Source organism: Boleophthalmus pectinirostris, unplaced genomic scaffold (genome assembly GCF_026225935.1).
Source record: "Boleophthalmus pectinirostris isolate CB_2022bp ecotype Guang Dong unplaced genomic scaffold, ASM2622593v1 HiC_scaffold_14, whole genome shotgun sequence".
Classification (NCBI taxonomy): domain Eukaryota; kingdom Metazoa; phylum Chordata; class Actinopteri; order Gobiiformes; family Gobiidae; genus Boleophthalmus; species Boleophthalmus pectinirostris.
Genome location: NW_026571047.1, coordinates 6,266,394 through 6,291,761, shown reverse-complemented (window position 1 = coordinate 6,291,761; position 25,368 = coordinate 6,266,394). Strand labels below are relative to the sequence as shown.

The 25,368-nt window shown below is 39.0% G+C and overlaps 1 protein-coding gene across 1 annotated transcript in view; it reads left to right on the top strand.

Annotated features, from left to right (window-relative positions):
* The window catches only part of LOC110173710 (urotensin-2 receptor), a 162,037-nt gene that overhangs the window by 40,653 nt on the left and 96,016 nt on the right, over nucleotides 1-25,368 (top strand). Inside the window, exon 3 of the mRNA XM_055150629.1 lies at nucleotides 12,007-12,385. Coding sequence (XP_055006604.1) covers nucleotides 12,007-12,384 — 378 coding nt within the window. The 3' untranslated portion in view covers nucleotide 12,385. The remainder of the gene's footprint in view (nucleotides 1-12,006; nucleotides 12,386-25,368) is intronic.

The following is a 25,368-nucleotide window of genomic DNA, read 5'->3' as shown; positions in this document are numbered from 1 at the left end:
TTATTTATCCACTCTAACGGCAGAGGACCCAAGACCATTTGACCAGAAATTGATCATAAGCATCGATGGAGCCAAATCACCCTTTTCAACCCTGACAAAGCCTGGACCAAACCAAATTTCTGGTCAGAATCGCCAACTACCTGGACAAATATTCACTTCGGTATTATCCACAATGACTTGGTGGAAACTCCTGGGCCATTCACAGCAGAAAAGATGAAAGACTTCAAGAGTCTCGATGTGTTGTTGAACTTGTTGCAGTCCACGGTTTGCTCGGATCTTCTACGTTTGCTCTGCGGATGTTTGAAAGCCGTTTAATTCGCTGTTAGTGGTTCTTTTCACTCAGAATATATGAAAAAGACATTTTCCTTCTTCCGTGCTTCTATTTGTGCATCCGATAATGCAGCAGGAATTGACCATTATCAGGGATAAATACGCAAGGTTACGCACTGTGTTTGACCGCTATCCTGTTTCTTGCCTCCGACAAAAATGTTTCCCAGCATGCAACGCGGGCTTTTAATAACAATGACGTCAGCTGAAACTCACCTATAGACCATTTAATGACAGTGCACCTTATAATCCAGAGCGCCTAATAGCCCGGAAAATACGGTATGTCTGTGAAAAGAGCTATATAAAAAAATAAAAAAACTTACTTACTTAGGATTAAAGTAAGCTCTCCTTCTTCCTACACTGAATGTTTTTAACAATTTAGTTTCTTTCCTTCTTTGTTAAATGTACACGTTCTGAGAGTATGGAGACTAAATGTTCAAATAACTCTAACTCTGATGCTCAATGTGAGACTGTTGGGCTATTTCGAGCGGTAATGTGCAGGTGGTGGACACTCTAAAACGTTGTGCAGTTTAACACTCGAGAGATATAAGTGTGGTAAATGGACACATTTTTCTATAGTGCCTTTTTATCTTCAAGGCACTCAAAGCGCTTTACAACAACATTCAGACACCAGGGTACACAGACACAGCAGCTTTCATCTGCGGAAGCTGGAATCGCATCGCCAACCTTCTGATCAGTGGACAAACGCTCTTACCAACTGAGTAACTGCCGCCCAAAACGAACAGCCTAACAAATAAAAGAATCCCATGCATTTCGCAACATGTTTATCGAAGCTCAAATGACAGGGTGAGCTGGTCTGAGGCATGATGAGACAAAACAACTGTTATTGTTTGCAACGGAAATTATTATTTGAATCACTGGAGCGCCCGCAATTTGCAAACTGTGCTAACCGTTTTGTTCTCGCTGTCCATTTGGTTTGGGAAATGCACTTTTAATTCACATAACAACAAAAGTACAGCTGCGTGGTTTGAAAAGGGGATGGAAGGAAGCAAAGATTATACATTTCCAATCTCCTACTACTGTACAAATATCTGGGCCCGGTCAAGCAGAAGTAAACAGCAAGGCCAAAAATTCAAGTTAATGCATCTGATATAAAAATGTATTGAACAGATACATATGTACTCTAGTTTATGAAACTGTTGACCATTTTTCTGTACCATTTTTGGTTCTAAAGTTCCATATGTTTTAAACAGACCATGTATGAAACATGGAACAAAAATTATTTTCCAAATTTCAAAGACCTGCAAATCATGTCAATAAATGGATGTATTTCATCATATCTTGTGTTGTTCCATCTTTGAACTGTTGATGAAGGTACATGATTTAAAAAAAAAAAAAAAAAATGTATTTAAAATGAAAATAGTTTCCTTTCATTTTGAAGTAATATTAAAGTATTCGGAAGAAAAAAGCTGATAAATTATGTAAAATCCTGCACCTTCTACTTGAACAATTTTCCCTCCGTTACTTTTCCCTCTGTTACCATGACCTTTCTTAATAAAAAATCTCATGACTCAAAAAGTAAGAGGTTTTTCAAACCTAATCTTGTACCATATGGTAGAAAACTATATGAAGCAAATATTCAAACCAGTTTGTTAAGGATATGGAAGTGAGAACCAAGAGTTATCACTGTTTGGATTTATTGCCCAAAAAGTGCTGCATATTTCATTCCCTCCGTTACCGACATGAGTTTTTAAATTTTTTTGTCAACAACTTGAAAGAATATCACAGGTTTAACTTGACCCTGTTGGAGTGTAACTCTTTCCTACATTCTGATACTTTACTTATTTCAATAGTCCCTCTAGTTTCTGAATAAGAGACATTTGAATGTCAAAAATCTGCCCGTTTCCCTTCGTTACCACTTGACCGGACCCATCTGTATATTCTTGATACTGCAGTGATATTTTACTGAAGTAACACTATTCTTACATTACAGTTTATGGAAACTTCATGCACTTGGGCTGAGCTGTGTGAGATTTGACTTGCGATTTATGTTTTGACTTGAGATTTATGTTTTGACTTGCGATTTATGTTTTGACTTGCGATTTATGGCAACGAATACAAGAATCACATTTTGGAACATGTTTGTGCAGATCTAGATAATAGGTAGTAGAGTAACCCTGCATTTGATTATCCTTCCAAGTCGGTTTGTCGAGGAAATTGCCTAGTGACACGAGCGACACGCCCCTTTTCCTGGGAAAGCGCGACTCAGAACTCAGTAACAGAAAAAGTAGACCGAGCAAGGATTCAGAGTCAGAATACTAGATGGACACGCTCACTGTGACGAGTAAATATGAAGTGTTTTAATTGTGTTTTGACACTTTGGTGGTTTAAATAACAATTTCAGTCACTCATATTACTGCAGTACCTTACCACGTCCGTATCACTGCTTACGAAACATAATAACACTCTTCAAGCTTGGACAAATCCGAGGTCCAAGTGGGAGTCGGAAGATAATCGAACGCAGGGTTACACTGATATTTTCTTGTTTGTGGAGGAAATTATTAGCTATTTCATTTCTCTCCACTGGTTAGGTCAGGAATTGGAATACACTAGACGGTTTGCAAGAACCGCAGAAGTTGTAGACCGCGGACTGGCCAATCAGCGAAGAGCTATAAACTCGTCACGCCTGTCTGGGTCCCTTTTGTGGAACAGCACAACAGTAAACAAAGCGGTCGAGATGGATGTAGACGAAGTCAGACATTCTGTGTTGGCAACGATTCCCAAGATCGAGGATTTAAAGGCGGAACAAAGAGAACGTTTGGTGAATTTCATCAAGGGGAAAGACGTTACTGCCCTTCTTCCTACGGGATTTTGGAAAAGCTTAATATACCAGTTAGCCCCGTTAGCAGCACATTACATACATCATGAGCAAAAAGTGATTAGTTATATAAAAAAAGTACACACCTACTGTCGATCGAACAAATCCTAATGCTGCGAGGTCAGACGATTTCCATGAAGTGAAACTGGCTGCTACAAAAAATTACAGCCTTTACTATTTGCTAATTGCGTCCATTCAGTCTTGCAGCCCTAAAGATGCACTGTGTAACTTTTTGATTGGGGATCCGTCAGCTGCTTGTTTCTATGGATACTGGATCACTGCTCCACCTGGAACGCTTCACAATTCTACCTTACATTTATTCAATTACAGGTGGTTTTATAGCTCAAAAATACCTTGAAAAACAACATTCTGATTGTGAGCGTGGACGCCTCTCCACAGATCTGACCTGTAAATTGGTTTGGCTTGGTCTCCGTGAAGAAAAAAAGGTTTAATACCACACTTTGAAACATTCCAGACAAAGCAATAGAATAGAAAAGTTGCACAACGCACCTTTAAACGAAAAAAAGTCCCCAAAATTGTGTTGCCAGATTAGAAGTGGTGTACTCCCACTCTCCGGCACATGCAGATTCAACAGTTGGGGGGCTCCCGCTTGAATGATACGGCTAAATTTATCCTGACATCCTCCTACAAGCGAGACAAACGGTTTAGTGAAAGAAAACAACCTGCCATTCACTATGTATTGTTCGAACTTTTTGACGATCCAAAAATCTGAAGAGAAAAACAAGGTACAGTACAGTAGGGGTGTGCAAAAATATTAAAATATCAATATAATGTGATGGTACAGTATCGATATCGTGGATTGCTGTACCGATATATCGCCAAGAGTATTTTTTGGTGTATTTTACTCAATTATTTTCTTACAGAGCTACAGGTTTGTCACTTGTTCAGAGGAAGAAAACTTGTTTATGCGACACATTTGACATTTTCACTGTTTTGATGATTAAAACGTTTGTGTTTCATATGAATTTTGCTCAAATCTAGTGGATTAAAAAAGACTTTTAGTATCACAGCCATGATTTATTTTTTATTGAACTGTATCGAACTGATTTGCAAGATATCGTATTGACCCAAAAGCTCACTGTATTGAGATATATCAATAGTATTGTGGCCTATATATCAAGATATGTAGCGTATCGGCAACTTCTGAATGATACCCAGCCCTGCAGTACAGCAATGGTGTTGGTTAGGCTTAAAGGGGTCATATTACATTGTTTTCTGATCACTTAATCACAAACAGACCTGGAGTTGTTTTGTTTCTTTCACACATATTTAACACACAAACACCTGCATATTTAGGCTCTTCACTAGAAGCATTTGGATCATTTCAGCTCTGGAACTGCCCACCTCTACTGAACAAAAGGTTAAAGGAGCTGTTAGCTTGAAAACTACAGCTTCATGACATGACAAGGTGGAACTGCAGTGAAGATGTAAACAGATGAATAACAAAGGATTACTCAAAGATCTGTGGATGAAATTAAACACAGTTCCGTACTTTTGAGGAAGTAGCAAGTTATAGGCGAGTTTCAGCTGACGTCATTGTTATTAAAAGCCCGCGTTGCATGCTGGGAAATATTTTGGTCGGAGGCAAGAAACAGGATAGCGGTCAAACACAGTGCGTAACCTCGCGTATTTATCCCCGATAATGGTAAATTCCTGCTGCATTATCGGATGCACAAATAGAAGCACGGAAGAAGGAAAATGTTTCTTTTTCATATTCTGAGTGAAAAAGAACCGCTAACGGTGAATTAAACGGCCTTTCAAACATCCGCAAACCGTGGACTCCAACAAGTTCAACAACACATCGAGACTCTTGGAGGTTTTCATCTTTTCTGCTGTGAACGGCCCAGGAGTTTCCACCAAGTCATTGTGGATATCGCCCAAGTGAATATTTGGCCAGATATTTGGCGATTCTGACCAGAAATTTGGTTTGGTCCAGGCTTTGTCGGGGTTGAAAAGGGTGATTTGGCTCCATCGATGCTTATGATCAATTTCTGGTCAAATGGTCTTGGGTCCTCTGCCGTTAGAGTGGATAAATAACCGGGATCAATACCCTTTACGTGTTTTCTCGCTCCGTCCGTCATGTTGAATTAGTGTTTCTTGCCGCCGACCAAAATAATTCCCAGCATGCAACGCGCGCTTTTGTCAACAATGAAACTCGCCTATAACATGGCTAAAAGCTCAAGAGAATCAATTCTGCGTAATGTAGGACCTTTAAAGTCACAGCGTTTTTAAAGTATTTAAAAGTACTTCAATCACAGCTGAACCTGTGTCGCCAGAGCCTTAAGCTCACAAGTCTGTTTAATATACTAGTCCATCTCAGATAATTAGAATATCATGAAAAAGTTCAATATTTTTTGTCACTCACAAAAAGTCAAACCCATATATTATATAGACTCATGACATAGAATGAAATATCAAAGCAACAGGGGCCATTGCATCTGAGCAGTGCAGGTGATCATCTCCATGCCACAGGGCACTGATGCAGTAATTCATACCAAATGGAGGCCCAATTTAGTATTGAGTTAATAGAAATGAACATACTTTTCAGAAACCTGACATTTCTGTTTAAAATATCCTTTGTATTAACTGATGAGCCTATGTAATATTTTTCTATATAATTTTTAATGTAATTTTCTGAGACACAGAATTTAGATTTTTCATTATCTGTAAACCACAGTCATAAAAATGTAAGAAATAATCTCTTGAAATATTTCACATGGGTTTGACTTTCCGAAATGACAAACAAAAAATATAGAACTTTTTCAAGATATTCCTATGTTTGGAGATTTAGTATATGCATAATATAAGAACTTTAATGTTGTTAGGAGCAGTTATGATTCACACACAGACGTTTGATTAGGACTGTTGAGATCCTCTGTGGTACTGCAGGACTGCATGTGTACTGTGGTACTGCAGTACTGCACATTCAGGCTGTCTTCACTGTCTTCTAATGGAGAGGTTAGGCCCTGCAGACTAATCCGAAACTTGTTGAAATTACTGTATTTTTCGGACTATAAGTTGCTCCGGGGTATAAGTCACACCAGCCAAAAAATGCATAATGAAGAAGAAAAAACATATATAAGTCACACTTTTGGGGGGGAATATATTTTATAATATCAGAGACCAGGAACCGATATTTTATGTTGAAAGTCAAGTTCTAGTAATAACAGTAGAAGAGAGAACAACAGACTGTTAACATCACATATGAACAGTTCTTCAGATAAACTATAACATAAACAACGGAACAGAACAAGTTTACCAAACTCTCCATCTCACTCCAAATCACTAAATCCATTCAATTCTTCATCCTCCATGTCACTTCTGAGTAACTCTGTGACCTCCGGAGGTAAACAGAGCGCCGCTTCCTCTTCTGTGTAGCTGTCATCAGACTCAGCATCAGTTCCAGTTAGAATTATTCCAGCCTTTCTGAATCCCGACAGGATGGTTTTAGTAGTCTTTATGTTTGTTTAAATGTTAAATTGTCACTGATACAGAAGTAATGGTGCGATCGACTGACATGATCCCAGACAGGACAGTGGTTCTTTCTCTTTCTTCTGCAGTTGACATGCGCAGTAGAGTGCGAAGTGACTGTGGTACAGGAGCACACAAGACTAGAGCGCCCTCTGATGGCTGTCAGTGTCAACATTTTTACATATAAGTCGCATTGGATTATAAATCGCAGGACCACCCAAACCATGAAAAAAGTGTGACTTATAGTCCGAAAAATACAGATATATTGAGGGAACAAAATTCTCTAGAATACTGACAGTCAAGACATTGTACTCTGAGATAACAGGACAATATATAGATCTTCTGAGAGAGCGCAGACACATTTTACAGTCGAGCTACAAGTACAAATTGCCTACAAGTGCAGTTGAAATACACAAGTGTACACTATACAAGTACAGTAAGTGCGATTACTAAGCTAGGTATGTACATAAAAATGGCTTCATTTAAAAAAACAAAACAAAAACCTGATCAGTGAGGTATTTGAGCTGGCAAAGAAACACTTCTTACCAGTAAAACGAGAAAGAAAAAGATGCAGGCAGAGAGGGCCCACCCCATCAGTGCATCTTCACTTTATGATTCACAGACTTTGTTTCATTGACCGTGAGCGACTGCCTCTCCACAGATCTGACCTACATGTAACTTGGTCTAATTTTGTCAAAAGTTAAATACCATACTGCGAAACATTCCACATGAAGCAATTACAAAAGTTACAAATGCACATTTAAAACCCAAATTATGTCCTTCATGTCCAATCGTTTAAATAAATCAGGATTACAATTGTTATCAGTGAAGCTATATTTAATTTGAACATATTTCCTCATATCTGGGGACAAGTTAGGTCATGTTTATGGAAATTAAACTCAAAATCTTACGTACAGTTCCTTCACAGTTGTACCCTCCCTCGGCTTTGTTTGTGCGTACCTATATATAACCAGACTGATGCGTGTGACTATGGAGAATGTCATTAATTACTGTCTCCATTGTTTATCACATTTAACCAGCGTCGTGCCAGAGTTAAATATAGTTGTGCAGATATGAGAGAACCACAATGTAAGGAAGCTATTATTAAAGCTGCTCGTAAAAATAATGAGGCGCACACGGGGCTTAATCAAGACGAGGAACAACGGTGAAAAAACATGGACATACGATGACTTTAACCTTTAGCAACACATCCAAGTTTGTCTCATTTGCCACGTTTACATGAGAGCTTTAATTCCAAATAAAAGTAATTTAATTCTGAGTAAAAATTTATTCCGCTTTAAAAAGACAATGTGAACACTTAACTCGCAATGAAAATGATTATTCGGAATTCAACTTAATTCTGAAGTAAGTAGGTGGTTTATTCCGATTTTAAAGCCAAATTAATTTATTCCACGATCATTTAAACGTTTATTCTTCTTAAAAATAATCCCGGTTGTTCAGCACATGCTCGTTGGGTCGCCGTTCTGACGCGATCCAGACGATCCGGTTCCACCAGTCCTGGCTTCGGACTTTCATCCACTTCTCTTTGGATTTGGGAGCGGGCTGAGGTAGAGCAGCCGTTGACTCAGTTTGTCTTTTCTAGAAGTCTGCGCGGAACAGAATTTTCAGTCCCGCTCCGGCCCACAAAGAAATGTAATTTAATTTTTGTAAGATTCCTGCTTCTGTCCACAAATCCCACAAGATGGGGACGTTCGCTTTCTTAAGCTCTGTCAAACACAGAGAAGCGGAAAGGAAATGTCTAAAATGTATCCAAGATTAGACCACATCCGCAAGTTCAGGCTGTGAAGGTTGTATCAAGTAATAAAGTGTCGTGTACCACATGCAGTTATTAAAAACTGAAATTATATATTGTTAATGAAGTCGACAATGAGTTAATGTTTAACCACTGAAATCTGATATATATGTTTTTAAAGATACTGCTGTGAAGGTTGTGTACTATTAAGGACATTCTTTACAGAGCAGCTGACGTGGGGTCATCCTGGCTAGCACCAAGACTAAACAGACCTGGCTAAAATTGAAATCTGGTGGTCATCCCCATAAACGGAGAGGCTTCAGGGAGGATCCAAGGCGTGAACTTGCTCAACATATCATTTGCATATTCATGTTGTTGTTTTATATTTTTGGGTTGAGGGAAACTCAGGCGTTCAGACCGCCTGATATAAGTCCTGTGTAGCTGTAGGCCATCAGGGACAGTGATTTGACCCAGAGCTCTGTATCAGAATTGTATTAAATAGATCAGGGGTGTCAAACTCATTTTGTTCCGGGGGCCGTATTCAACCTACTTTGATCCCAAAGGGGCCGGATCAGAAAACTCATGACATATAAACCCCCAAAATAACAATAAGTTCAAATATTTGTGCAGAGAAACACAAATCTATTACAGAAATCTTTTTTAATTGATGAACTCTTTCTTTTACAAAATATTATAATATTATGAACAACCTGAAACTTTAAGAAAAATGTAATTTCAACACAATGTTTTAACATGAACTTGTATGTAAATAGGAATAAGTCAATTTTTCTTGGAAAATCCTGCACTCGGCTCCACTTTTCTCATGTTGGACATTTTTCTGATGAGGGTGTCACGGTCAACAGTCAAAACGATCGTCCTTTAAGAGCGTTTGGAAAGAGACAAGTCTTCATTTGTGCTGCTCTGGTGGGAGGGGCCACGTACAGAGGCACTGGAGACACTGCTGTGATAAACACTGCAGAAAATTAACAAGATTTTAATAGAAAATATAAGATTAAAGGTCTTGGAGGGCCGGATCTGGCCCCCGGGCCGTATGTTTGACACCTTGTGAAATAGAGAATAAATTCTGTGTGATTTTAATCGATCGATTCCAGTCATCATTTTCCACGGAACACGCTAACAGCTGCTTAAAATGTTTTTTTATTAATGCCAAATAAAATATCCAGCACAAATGATGTATGATAGGCATAGATGAATCATTTGTACATTTTACTTTACTCTCATATTTAGTTTGCAGGACTGCAGGTTATCATCCCACCCGCTCCTGCCTATGCACACGATGAGCTTTCAAAATGTGTCCCGCATCGCACTGTTTTGCGTCGGGTCCCGCGGCAGTGCAGGGCTCTACCTTCTTCCTCTCTTCTCCGACCCTCTTCCTTTCTCTTCCTCAGTTGACAGACGTAAAGCGTGACGAGAGAATTCTTGACCTGCTACTTCATTATCATTGGAACGACTGCGAAAAAAGTTTGGATCATGTTTGTGTCTTTGGCGTAACAACAAACCGACATGACAAAAAAGCCGGTAGCAGCTGAAGTGTGTGTTTCGGTCGGTCTTCGGTCTTCGTCCCTGTCCAATCAAAACCCTTAATGACCCCCAGACGCTGAGCAGAATTAAATAAAGGTGATTTTCCATGTAAACCTCAATTCACAATTATTATTTCCATGTAAACTTGAAGGAGAATATTTTAATTCTGAACTTTTTAATTCAGAACACATGGTCATTCTCAGTTTATGGACAGGCCTCATGTGAAAGCTCAGAACCTCCAGAACTCCCTCCTTGAGCTGCACAGGCTGCACTAGCACTGACTCATGTCTGCTGCAGATGCTGGGGTTTAGGGAGTGACCGTTCAGATCAGAGGGAGGCATTTTAGCTTTGAACCAACTGTATTTCAGCATTGGAACTGTCAACGTAACATAAACAACTTGTCTGTCATTTCCAGTGTAATTAAGAACAAGTGTAAGTAAAATAAATATCTGAACATGTGTTTACCATGTATCTGGGTCACGTTTACAACATTTCAAATTGAAAGTCTACATATCCTACTCATTCAGTGGACAACTATCACATCTTTGGGGTTGTTTTGGGGGTCTGTCAGAAAAGTCCAGGGTTCCCACTCTTTCACTGACCAAATTTCCATCACTTTTTTATGACCTAAAGTAAATTTTCCATGACTTTACGGCACCTACATGTGTAGAATTGATCAGACTTTTTGGGCTAAATATGAAATGTGAACCCTTTCAACTCAACTTATGGTTTTGGTATTATAGTTTTTTAACATTCAAAATCCTGTCAGTGCATTTATTGTCATCTATTTTAACAGGCTCAAATACATTTTTAGTAACAGGAAAAATCTGATATTTGGGGAAAATTATTATATGGGGTAGTAATGTACAATCCTGACTTTTTTTTGAGAGAGACCTTCTGGCAGATTTGCAACATTGGTCCGGTGTGGTAAATTAACACTAAAGACTGAAAATGATATGAACGCTAACTTTATTTGCATACCACTTATCATAACAATGAAAACATAAAGCACAGTGTAACAGCTTTACAGTGGGCAGAACAGAATGAAAACAACTTGGTATAGATCACTTTTTGTGTGGTACTCCAAGAAACAATCCTTTGTAAAGCATAAAAGTATTTTGCACTTCTGGCAGGCCGTTTGCGTGTAGCCATTCTTACACAGTCTGCATCGTCCACGTTTATCAGCATGGATGTGAAAAAAGGCTCCTGAGTAAAAAAGGCTCAGAAAATATAGATGTGGAGTAAGTAGGTAATTGGCATTTAGCTGTTGCACATCTGCAACGCCTGCCTGGAGAGGGTTTAAATCCTCAATCTTGGGAATCGTTGCCAACACAGAATGTCTGTCTTCGTCTACATCCATCTCGATGCTTTGTTTACTGTTGTGCTGTTCCACAAAAGGGACCCAGACAGGCGCGACGAGTTTGACGTCACGGCTTCACAGCTCTTCACTGATTGGCCGGTGCGTGATCTACAACTTTAGTGTATTCTGATTCCTGAACTAGTCACTGGAGAGAAATGAACTTGAGTGGAGACACTAGGTGGCGCTAGCCTGGCTAATAATTTCCTCCACAAACAAGAAAATATCAGTCTAACCCTGCGTTCGATTATCTTCTCTTATCTACTCTTACTTGGACCTCGGATTTGACATTACGTCTGAACTTAAAGCGTATTATTATGTTTCGCGTGTTGGACTTGGAGAGCCTCACCAGAACACCCACGACCACACCCATAGGCAGTGATACAGAAGCGGTAAGGTATTGCAGTAATATGAGTGACTGAAATTGTCATTTAAACAAAAGGCGCAGACGTTCAGAAATAATCATAATAGCCTAATGAGAACTTCACAGAATGCTGGTTGTGTGAAAGAGATACAAAATTTCCATGACTTTTCCACAATTTCCATGACCGTATGAACCCTGAAAGTCATTAAACTTTGACTGTGTATTTTGGATAACATTTCAAAATCTCTGCAACAATTTAAGAATCAAATACATAGTCCTGATTTTCTCTCTAGCTCACTTTAAACATGTATCTGTCCCCTGTGTATGTCCAGGTGCTGTATCTGATCTTCACCATCGTGCTCCTCTTCTGGGCCTGCTTCCTGCCCTTCTGGGTGTGGCAGCTCCTGTGCCAGTTCCACCCGTCCCTGTCTTTGTCCAACCGCGCCAAACGCAACATCAACTACCTGACCACGTGCCTGACCTACTCCAACTCCTGCATCAACCCCTTCCTCTACACGCTGCTCACCAAGAACTACAAGGAGTACCTACGCAAACACAAGCGCACGTGGTCCGCCGGGAGCTACTTCAGCCGCCGGGGACGCTTCCAGAGGTCACCGCGCAGGTCGCCGTCAGCCAGCAGCCAGCAGTGCACCGAGAGCTTCATGCTGACGCGCACGGCATCGCTAGGCATCCACAACAGCAGCCTGTGAGGTGAGACGGGAGTTTTATGTGTGTTGATTTTAGATTAGCGAAAAGGTTTAAGGGTCCTGTATTACGCAAAACTGACTGTTGTGAGCATTAAAGGTGCAACTTTTCTGGGGGAGGGCCCATCAGATGCCTTCATAGAGATGTTACTGCTTTGTCTGGAATGTTTCACAGTGTGGTATTAAACCTGTCTTTCTTCATGGAGACCAAACCAGACCAGGTCACAGTCAGAATGTGTGTTGTTCTAGGTATTTTTGAGCTCTAAAACCACCTGTAACTGAATTCATGTAAGCTGTTTAATGCCATACTGTGGAAAATTCTAGACAGAGCAATGGCATATCCATAGAAACAAGAAAATGATGGACGATTCGCCAGAAATGCACCTTTAAGTCATGTTATAATGTTACACCCTCAAAACCAGACCTGGAGTTGTGTTTTGTTTCATTCCCATGTTTGAGTAACACTTTATTATTAGTCTGTCTACATCTTCACAGCTCAAAATACTCTGTTCCACCTTTAGCGTTTTCAGGCCAACAGAGAGCCAATTCTCGCACTTAATCTTTAACCAACCGATGTGTTCATGCTGAAAATCAGAGCGTTCGGGAACCAGGTAAAACTTGTTTCTTCCAAGCGAATCGTGACGACACACCAGACATCAGCAGGTTCATCCGGGTCACACACGGTAAAATAAACAACAAAGAAAATGTGTGTGTGAGGAATATGATGGAGAAATCAAATGACAAGAAGATTGTGGAGACCAAATATTTGTGCTATATCAGTGTTCGCCTGGTAAGCTTCCATCTTTGGATTGGGCGGTGCTGCTGCCTTCTTCACAGCAGATGTTGTAGCATGTTGTGATCCATGATTGTTATTTTCCTTGATGTGACATCTGCTTTCGTATGGCCTTGTTTTTATTTAGCAGCAAATCCACATCCTCTGTTGATCATACATCATAGGTTCACTTAAATGGTATGAACGCGGGTCGTTCACCGGGAAGAACTTTGGTTCCCACTGTAACTGGTGCACAAACCAGCACCGGCATCATTCTGGCCGAACTGCAAACAGCTCTGGTGATGTCATGAAATGGTAGTTTTCAAGTTAACAGCTACAGTTTACCTTTTGTTCAGTGGAGATTGGTGATATCTGCTCTGAAATGATCCAAATGAATCTAGTGAAGGTGTATGGAGTTTAAAAACACAGTGTCGCACTTCCTGTATTACCACATGACATCACAAGGTGGAACAGAGTGTTTTCAGTTTGACAGCAGAACTCAGCCTAAATACGGATATGGGAATGAAACAAAACACAACTTCAGGTCTGTTTCAATGAGGAAACAACATTCAAGCAGAGCAGAAAATGGCGTAATACGGACCCTTTAAAGATCTCGAATTCTAGCACACTTCCTGCCAGACACGTGGTGGTTATATTGACACTTTGCAGCTGATGTCATTAACATTCTCTGGGGGGTGATGCTGAATATCGGCACTGCTCTGTCTGCTATTTAGAGAGTTAGACTTTTAACTGAGCTTTAATTTAGCACAATCTGACCAGAACGAACTGACTTACATAGAACTACTACAGGTGAGATGATTTGTGAACGCTCGTATTGATCACTTTGCTTTTGTTCTTGACCTTTCAGACTATCTTAAAACGTATCTGTGTATGTGTGCATTGTGTGATCATGAACACCTCGGAACATTCCGCCTTAAACATATATGCAGAACATCCCCAGCGTGACGTCATCGCAAAGCGTCAGTTGGTTTTGCTCTTAATGTAAACAATAATGTTCCTCCTCATGCAAACAAACTTCGGTCCCATATACTGTTCAAACATCTCAGCTGTCCTCACCTGCCCTGTCCGACATTTACACAACTACACTTGACATTGTACAAATTCACACTTCTTTGCAGTGAGGTGGTCATTAAATGCTGATGAATTATGATTAGAACTTGTGGTTAACATCGAGGTCAAACTTAATGGACGCTAAGAAACACCTGGAAACGGCCGCTACGTGTCTGAAACTTTCCCTGCGTGCGGTAACTAAATATTAATGCATTTTTCAAGTTATTTTGAGCTTCCAGTGTTTAGATGGAGAACAGTCTGTGCTCGTTTTAAGTCATTTGCAAACTATTTCCAGATAAAAAGACAAAGTAGAAAGACTAAACCCTCAATGCTTTTGGAAGGAACTGATCATCTGCAGTTGAATTCTGTTTTGTTTGTGACATAAATTGGCGTAAGATGATCTCCTGAATCTCCCCTGATGCTGTGAAATTGTGTTAAAACCTACGATGTATCTTTGCACATAAATTCTCTTTTTAACTCTTTCCCCCACGAAGACGACATTTGACGACCCCCCTTGTTTCCTTAATGACGTGTTTTGACTCCTCCGCTGTACCACCACCACGACGTGATGACGACCATGAGAAAAGGCTTGGTTTTTAACATGTAAACATAGGCTGCGATAGGTTGGGGCCACTACAACCCACACTAGACTGACCAATAGGATTTAAGGATATGTTTTCGCCAATTTTTTCCAAAGTTAATCGAAGTAGTTATGATTGTAGCTTCTGGAAAAAACACAACACGAAACACGTGCAATGGAAAGATCGCGGTGCTGCGGAGCACAGTTTTAGAAATAATGAGGAGCGGACGTATTTTATGGATAAGTTTAGAGAAAGTGACTTTTATAGATTCCAAAGTGATGATGCAGTTGATTATAAAGTGGAAAACAGTGATAGCGATAGACTTTCGGAGAGTGAAACTCACGAAGATGAGAATGCCGCTGATGCGTCTGTGTGGAGTCCTGCGATATCCAAACAAACTATCAGGGACTTTATACTCGATTATGAACCAAAATTGCCTTGAAATCTGGATGTTGTTCAGGCGAGTCCTTTAAAATATTTCAGTCTTTTTTTCTAAGATGTGATGTATGACAGAATCGCTACAGAAACAAACTCTTATGAGGAGCTCTGCACACGAGAAAGTAACAAAGATGACAAATACTGAACACACACTGATGGGGAAGAGTTTTATTATTATATTATAATTAGTGCTGTCATGCGATTAAAAAAATTGAGAGATTAATTAATTATGATCTGTAATTAATTAATCTAATTAATCTCATTTTAATCTCACCTAAAAATTGCTGAGAAAAGCCTTCAGTTTGAGGTATTTTCATTTAAATTCATTATTACATTATTGTGGCAGATCAAAAGACTAATATAGATTAAAAAAAGTGACTTTATAAAGTCATTTATTGTTTAACAAATCTCTCCAAATTGGCTGTTGAGCCCAAGTCTCCATGAATAAGAAACTGTTTGTTGTAGCAAGTAGCAAAGACGAGGAAATCTGAACATAATAACTTTTGTCTACTTAAAGACAATAAAAAGTCCAGTCTTAAAAATATTATTGATAGAGAAATGTTTTATATATGAGATCACTGGTTTTAGTCCTGGTTTAGACCTGCTTTAGTCCTACTTTAGTCCTAGTTTAATCCTGGAATGGATTAATCCTGGTTTTAGTCCTGGTGTTAGTTCTGGTTTAGTCCTGGTTTAGTCCTGGTTTAGTCCTGGTTTAGACCTGGTTTAGACCTGGTTTAGACCTGGTTTTAGTCCTGGTGTTAGTTCTGGTTTTAGTTCTGGTTTAGTCCTGGTTTAGACCTGGTTTTAGTTCTGGTTTTAGTTCTGGTTTAGTTCTGGTTTAGTCCTGGTTTAGTCCTGGACTGGACTAGTCCTGGTTTTAGTTTTGGTGTTAGTTCTGGTTTAGAGGCGCACAGGAGGAAGCTCGGTTTACGCAGCGTACGCGAGAAAACAAGATCCACACGCGGCTCACGGGAGGACAGCGATGTCCGCGCAGTGTCTACGGAAGGAAACGTGGTCCGCGTGTTCTCAGGTTAATGACGATGATGAAGGTGTGTGTTTGTGTGTGTTTGTGTGTGTTTGTGTTTGTGTGTGTTTGTTTGTGTTTGTGTTTGTGTGTGTTTGTGTGCGTGTCCCCTCATGTGGCAGGTCACTATAGGACAGTAGTGCAGACATCAATGAGTCTATGCAAATGAGGTTGTTTTCAGTGAAGGCAGATATTATAGTTTTTATTTCTTTTCATATTCTGAGCTCTATCCTAGTCTGCGTCCAACGGGGAAAGAGTTCAAATGGAGAAACCTGAATTCGTAGACTAAAAGAAGAATCCCGTGCGTTTCTGAACACGTTCGTAGAGTTCGAACTAAGGGAACTGGAGTTTTTATTGCTGTTAGATTGCTGTTTACAAGGAACACGATTATGTAAACAGATGCAGCCCTGTGTACACTAAAGCTCCACTAGTTTAACTCACATTTAATCGTCCCCCACTTCTGTCCCCATTATAATCCTATGGTGCAAAGTTACATTAAAAATAAATACAGTTCACGCAGGGGACACTGAGTCACGCACGGACACCCCCTGACAGCATGTAAGCATTTTAGAGATGGTAAAAATACTCCGTCGCAGGGTATGTCTGGGTTTATAATAGAGTTGTCAAAAGTATCGAAGTTCAGATAAGAATCCATACCAAATCTGGTATCGAAACTACAGTAGGTACTCGTTTGTCACATTCACAGTCAGTGTTGGGAAGGTTACTTTTAAAATGTATTCCCCTACAGATTATAGATTACATACCCCAAAATGTAGTTTGTAACATAATTCATTAAGTTACTTAAGGTGAGTAACATAATCTGAATACTTTGGATTACTTGATTTGCTGTAGAGAAGCAAAGACGAGGATATCTTCACGTAAGATGTTTTGTCTGCTAAAAGAAAATAAAAATCCCAGATTTTACTGAACCAAATTAAAAATATTATCCATAGAAGAGGAGACACATCCACGCGGCAAGGTTTAGTCCTGGTTTAGTCCTGTTAAATCCTGTTTTAGTCCTGTTTTAGACCTGGTTTAAGTCCTGGTTTTAGTCCTGGTTTAGACCTGGTTTAGACCTGTCTTAGATCTAGTGTAGACCTGGTTTAGTTTCCGGCAATGAGTGGAATTACTGAAAAAAAAAAAAAAAAACAAAGGGGATTTAGCCCAAAATGTGAAAAAAGGAAAATACCACCGTGTAATCCATTTATTTCAACAAAGTAACTGTAATCTCACTGAAACAGTAACTGTAACTGAATACAGTTACTCATAATTTGTACTCTGATTACGTAACTCCGGTACATGTAATCTGTTACTCCCCAACACTGTTCACAGTACAGAAATGAACTTTCCTGAATAGCTTTAGAAAAGGGGTGTCCAATACGTCGATCGTGATCTACTAGGTAGTGTGGGTCGATCATAGTGTCGTAGTATCGAGACCATTTTTTTAATGGTCTTGGTCTCGTCTCAGATGTTTGGACTCAGTCTTGTCTGGGACTCGAGGTCTGACTCTCGACGAGTGAGAACATCATTACATCACATCATTTCATTACGGCCGCTGCTGTCGGCAATAAACTCGTGTACCAGCTTGTATCACAGGGCAGGTTAAACTTCTTAAAACTCCTTATCTATCTATCTGTCTGTCTTTCAATGTGCTGATTAGAACATCAACCCAGAACAGGCCTACCGAGACATGTGATCACTGGGGCCCTAGGCGAACTTGAGTTTGCAGTCCTCACTTTAATATTATGTTTATAATTAGTTTTTTTTTCCCCCATTGTCCTTGAGACACACATGTCTCTATTTGAATTGAGGGTGGATTGGATACTGATCTTATTAGTTAGGTAGCTTACTAGATAGCCAGAGCTGAAAGTAGTTTTATGTTTTTTCCTAGTACAATTATATTTTTGTTTACATCCATCATTTATGATTATGCTATGATTGTTTAAATGTAGATCAATCTGACTAGTCCATTCTAATGTGAAAGGGGGGAATGCTTTGACAGTTAAAACAGATTTAACAATCAGATACTATTTTAATGGTGTTTTTTTTTTTTTTTTTTTTAAAGTAAACTACTCTCATTTAATGTCATATTGATTGAAAATCAAATTGCTCGGAGACCTCAGCCATTAGAGGCAAGGACAATTGTTTGGGGGCCGCCTACTTTTGCCTAATGGTAGCACCGCCTCTGCATGTAATTGAAGTTTGTCTTAAAAAAGTGCACAAATGCATCTGTACTTGTCACGATGTGCGTTTGGTTTGGTGGTTCTCAATATATTTATTAATAAATTATTAGCATTTTTGAAGTAGGTAGATGATTTTGACTTGGTAATTTTAAAAGTAGCTCGCATTCTGAAAAAGTGTGCGCACCCCTGCTTTAGAATGATTTAGTAATCATCAAAATGGATAACAAATGATCTAAACTCTGTTGGCACGGTTTTGGGGCAGAGGGCACGCTCATACACATGCTTTGGCATTGCCCTGAAGTGAAACAATATTGGAGCATTGTAATAGATCGTCTGTCTCATATGTTTGATGTGCAGATCTCTCCAGGCCCGATGCTGTGCCTATTTGGAATAAGAACTCAAGATTTGTCATCTCAAATACTGGACCACATATTATCACTGGGTTTTTTATCAGCAAAACGTATTATTATGATGAACTGGAAGGAACGCAAACATAAGTGCTTCAACACAGACAATTGGTATAAAGACTTTTTGGATTTCATTTCTATGGAGCAGCTGCTGAGTTGTTGGACACAAAAACCAAACAGACTGTTGACCTATGGACTGTGGCAAAAACCTGTTTGGACAAAGCACAGTAAAATAAGAACATCATACTGTTGGACAATGTCAAAATATATGTGTATGTAAATGTTTGTATAATGTAACGCATTTTGGGGTTACCAAAAACAAATGAATGAAAGATATGGGAAGGGATTAGAAAATATATACATGTAAATTTGAGTTGACAGCCTTAAAAATGTAAATACACACATGCAAACACTGCATCGAGAAACTCTGTACTTTTTAAAATTATTATTATTGTTGTTTTTTTATTGTTATTGTTATTATTATTATTATGTTGTTATTATTATTGTTATAAATTTTTGTATGCTTGTTTAGTTAAGTCTGTCTTGTTGTGAATGTGTTGGGTATCCAATCCCTCAACTTGACAAATTATAAAAAAAATAAAAATAAAAATGATTTTGAGCAGTATCAGAACAAGTATCAGAATCGGTATTGAGTATCAAATCTTTTCCTTAGTTTCGACAGTGAGTTTAAAATTTTAGTATCGTGACAACACTAGTTTATGAAACTATCCGTGTTACTGTCTCAAAGTCAATGCTTAAATTATTTTTCAAATCTAGAAATCACAACTTTTTTTCTTATTTTACAAAGATACACTGTGTAAGTTTTTGTTTAGGGGTCCGTCACCTGCTTGTTTCTATTGATACGTCATTGATCTGCCTGGAATATTCCACAGTATGACATTAAGCAGCTCTACCTTACACAGATCTGACCTGTAACTTGGTCCGGTTTGATCTCCATGAAGATAGAAAGGCTTAACACCACACTGTGAAACACTCCAGACAAAGCGATAACATCTCCATGGAGAAAAGCGTTTGACGGACCCTGCGCCGGAAAAGTAACACAAAGCGCCTTTCAACTTTCCGAACATACAGAACCATAAAGATTGCTATATCATGTTTTAGTGGCCGCACTTATTTTTACTGTACATTTGGAGTCCAGCCAGTTTCCCACTTGCGTTCCTAAGTGCTCTACATTAAAGCGCAACCTTGGATTTTATGTGTACAGTTTTCATTGGCCTCATAAGCACAGTGAACGTAACCAGAAGGAAATGGGACATGGGAAAGAAATACATGTTAATTTACAATGAAAACATGACAGGACTTAGACTTAGACAAACTTTATTGAGCCACAAGGGAAATTATTTGGACACAGTAGGTCACATATCACAATTTAACATGCAGTATTTTTCTGACAATAAGTTGCTCTGTAGTTTAAGTCGCACCAGCCAAAAAATGTGTAATGAAGAATAAAAAACATATATAAGTCGCAAGGGACGATAAGTCACACTTTTTGGGAGAAGTTTATTTTATTAAATCAGAGATCAGGAGCCGATTTTTCATCTTCAAAGGCAAGTTCTAGTTATAACAATAGAACAGAGAAAAACAGACTGTTAACGTCACATATGAACAGTTCTTCAGATAAACTATAACATAAACAACAGAACAGAACACGTTTACTAAACTCTCCATCTCACTCCAAATCACTAAATCCATTCAATTCTTCATCCTCGGTGTCACTTCTGTAAAGCTGTCGTCAGACTCAGCATCAGTTCCAAACAGAATTATTCCCTAATCCAGACAGGATGGTTTCAGTTGTCTTAATGTTTGTTTAAATTTTAAATTGTCAGATACAGACTTAATGGTGTGATTGACTGACATGATACCAGACAGGACAGTGGCTCTTCCTCTTTCTTCTGCAGCCGACATGCGCAGTATAGTGCGAAGTGATAGTGGTACAGGAGCACACAAGCCTAGAGCGCCCTCTTGTGGCTGTCAGTGTGAAAATTTTAACATTGAAGTCACACCGGAGTGTAAGTTGCAGGAAACACCCAAACCATGAAAAAAGTGCGACTTGTAGTCCGAAAAATACAGTAATAACAAAGAGCAAAAGTATAAATGGTAATAATACATTTGAAATAAGTAGCAATTTTGACAGGTGTCAAATAAGGCATCATTATATAAAGGTATATATGCAAGTCAAAATAAAATAGAGAAATATAGTCATTCAAATATGTCCTAGTTGTATACAAGAAGAGAGAGACCGAAAGATGCTTCATTGATCTCGAAAGACATTCAAGTTGCTGCAGCATTTCCACAGTGCTTCAGTCGGCTTTTGTGTCACAGTGCAGTTTAACAGAAGGACAAACTGGTCAGGGAGGGTCAGTAGATTTGTGTCAGGACAGTTCAAGGAGAGAAACAGCCCTCTGGACAAAAGTGTCCTCTTCAGCAGCCTCCAGGGGGAGCCAGGTGAACACAGCAGGGAAGGCCTCGTTCTTAGTCCGCTCTGGTGTTTCGTGATGAAATGGTTCACGATCTCCCTCAATACGGGAAAAACAACCAGCTCATCTCACAAAATCTAACAGTTCCTTACTTGTGTCCTTGAACTGCACATGCTGCACTTCTTAGTTAAAATCCCATATGATGTTAAAAACTGAGTTCAAAAAGCAAAACATTTAACAAAAGCAGCCAACCACTCCACTGCAAGGTGAGAAAAAGTGCAAAGATGAAGTAGTGACTGACATGACAGAAGGTTATCAACTGCATAAGGGTAAGTTCCTGTACAGTTGTAGGGAGTATTATCTGTTACATGAAGATGAGTTATTGCACAGGTGTCTGCAGTATTATATGTTACATAAAGATGAGTTGTTGTACAGTTGTAGGGAGTATTATTTGTTACATAAAGGTTAGTTGTTGTACAGTTTTAGGGAGTATTATATGTTACATAAAGATGAGTTGTTGTACAGTTGTCAGGAGTATTATCTATGAAAGACATGTCAAACTCAGGCCCGGGGGCCAAATTTGGCCCATGATATAATTATATTTGTTTATATTTATTATATATTATATTTTTATCAACTGCATAAAGGTGAGTTGTACAGTTGTAGGGAGTATTATCTGTTACATAAAGGTGAGTTATTGCACAGTTATTGGGAGTATTATCTATTCCATAAGGGTGAGTTGCTGTACAGTTGTAGGGAGTATTATGTTTTACATACGGGTAAGTTGTATGGTTGTAGGGAGTATTATCTGTTACATAGGGGTGAGTTGTTGTACAGTTGTAGGGAGTATTATCTGTTACATAAGGGTGAGATGTAGAGTTGTAGGAGTATTATGTGTTACATAAAGGTGAGTTGTTGAACAGTTGTATGAAGTATTATCTATTCCATAAGGATGAGTTGTTGTACAGTTGTAGGGAGCATTATAGTATGAATGCAGTCCTGTACCTGTCACTGTTTTCCGGAGCTGCAGGAGCCTGATGGAGAATGAGCTCTTCTGTCTATAGTCTGGTACTAAGGATAAGTGAATTCTACTAATCCAATCGGTTGTTGTTGCAGACATAGGAAGCATGATTCAACGTGAAATGTGGATTGTTTTTATCTTGCGCCGTTAGCGATGTACTCTTGGACTTGGGAATAAAAAGTGCAGACATCCAGCGTATGACTAATCATCTAAAATGGACCCAAATGGTTTGCATATGTTTATTCCAAAGAGCTGTTCAGAAGGTTGCCTGTTTTTTTTTTAATGATTTAAAGGTGTATTGTGCAATTTGTCTGGAGGGTCCTTCACCAGCTTCTCTCTTTGGAGACGTTGCCTGGAATGTTCCAAAGCATGACAAGCATTACACTTATTTATCTCTACAGAAGGGCGACTGCTTAAACGATTAATGAGACTTTTTAAATACATTATCCACCAAATAAAAGTTGAAATATGGAGACTGAAGTGAATAAAGTGAAGTACAGGTAATTCATTTGACATTTTTATTCCACAATGCCACTTTATTTGTTGTAAAAGTTCTTTTTCATGTGCGTTTTAAAGTCTGTACAGCAGAGGCAGGAACAAGTCATCATTTTGCAAGTCTCAAGTAAGTCCCAAGTTTTTGACCTCAAGTCCGAGTCAAGTCCCAAGTCAGATACAGGCAATCTTAGAACAGAAAATGACCCTTACTGAAAAATGTAAGAATGGGTAAGGTACAAACCCGAGGCACTCCGACTGAATATATTAAAAGTCCTTAATCACATGACAACATCACATGACAATAGGAAAAAGACAGCAAGCAACCCCCAAAACAAAAAAAGGTTGGCCAACCATGAGGACTATATAGGCGAGTTTCATTGTTGACAAAAGCGCGCGTTGCATGCTGGGAATTATTTTGGTCGCCGGCAAGAAACATTGATTCAACATGACGGACGGAGCGAGAAAGCACGTAAAGGGCATTGATCCCGGTTATTTATCCACTCTAACGGCAGAGGACCCAAGACCATTTGACCAGAAATTGGTCATAAGCATCAATGGACGCCACATCACCCTTTTCAACCCCGACAAAAGGTGGACCAAACCAAATTTCTGGTCAGAATCGCCAACTACCTGGACAAATATTCCCTTCGGCGATATCCACAATGACTTGGTGGAAACTCCTGGGCCATTCACAGCAGAAAAGATGAAAACCTCCAAGAGTCTCGATGTGTTGTTGAACTTGTTGGAGTCCACGGTTTGTTAGGATCTTCTACATTTGCTCTGTGAATGTTTGAAAGCCGTTTAATTCACCGTTAGTGGTTCTTTTCACTCAGAATATGAAAAAGACATTTTCCTTCTTCCGTGCTTCTATTTGTGCATCCGATAATGCAGCAGGAATTTACCATTATCGGGGATAAATACGTGAGGTTACGCACTGTGTTTGACCGCTATCCTGTTTCTTGCCTCCGACCAAAATATTTCCCAGCATGCAACGCGGGCTTTTAATAACAATGACGTCAGCTGAAACTCGCCTATAAGTGATGAACCTTTGTCATATGATGTTGTCATGTGATTAATTGAGTGTATTTACGAAGACCATCTTGCTGGTCGAAATGCGTTGGCGTCTCTTCATGCAATAAAAGACTTTTAATATATTCAGTCGGAGTGCCTCGGGTTTGTACCTTACCCATTCTTACATTTTTCAGTAAGGGTCATTTTCTATTCTAAGACCACTGTTTTAACCCTCTTAGAGCACCCGTACTGTTATTTTTTTCTCCTTTAAGACTCAGTGAAATGCGCTACCTTTTTTTCTTCATCTCAAATACAGGCAAGTCCAAGTTGAGTCTCGCGTCACTGGCTTATAAGTCCAAGTCGTTTGCTTTGAGCTTCAAGTCTTTAAACCAAAGTACCAAATGTAGCTTAGATTTTTACAATTTATATAACCTTTGAGATAAATGAGGAGAAAATTCAGTTTGTCGACTGGACAAAAGTTAGTTTTCTCCTCATGGAAAAGTTAGTTTAAACCTCATGGATTCTACCTGGACGACTGAGGGATTCTTCACACATTTTGAGATAAATTGTACTTATAAACTCATAGTACATTTATGTATGGTTATTTATAAGAGTATATAAGAATTGTAGAAATGTAAATGTTTCCTTTTTAAATGTCTTGACAAGATCTTAGTGTGAATCATTACAGTCAGAATAGAATGAATTCAGATTTAAAAGTGCTTCTCAAGTCATTGACCTTCAAGTCCAAGTCGAGTCCCAAATCTTAGTCCATTTCATCAAGTCAAGTTACTAAAAATGGTGACTAAAGTCTGACTTGAGTCTAAGTCATGACTTGCTAGTCCCCACCTCTGCTGTATAGTCCAGATAACGATTCTGATGATCAAAATATGACTCGTATCAGTGGATATCAAAAATCAGACAAGTTTATACAATGGAACAGTTAACGGCTCAAGTACAGCTCAAGGTGCCAACTTTTGAAAACAGGTGGGGTCCAATTATTGACTTGACTGCCCTAACATGCCTTTTTTTTTTTTTTTTTTTTTTCTATTCTTCTTCTAGAAAAGAGGGGGAAAAGGTCTCACCACACTGTCGATGGGAATTGATTTGTGGCAATAAAAGTTAAATAAATAAAATGTTCAGTCCTAGTGCAGAATTAATGAGCAAACCACTAAACATTTTCAATTCGAGGAGAAAGAAGAGTGATTTAAAAGTCCGATATAACACATTCATGACTCTTGTGAGCTTTAAGCCATGTTATAATGTTGTTACCTCCTCAAAAACAGACCTAGAGTTGTTTTTTGTTTCATTCACAAACTTTTATTAGTCTGTCTACATCTCCAAAGCTCAAAATGTTCTGTTACGACAACTCCAAGTATGTTTGTGATGAGGAAACAACATTAGAACATAGATCAGAAAATATGGAGCCTTTAAATGATACATGAGCTCCTCTGTTTCCCAAGTGAGACTAAAATAAACTAACCGTTACCTCAGACTGCACGCGGAGTCACGGTGATACAGAGGCCACAAGAATTCCAAAGCATTAAAAGTA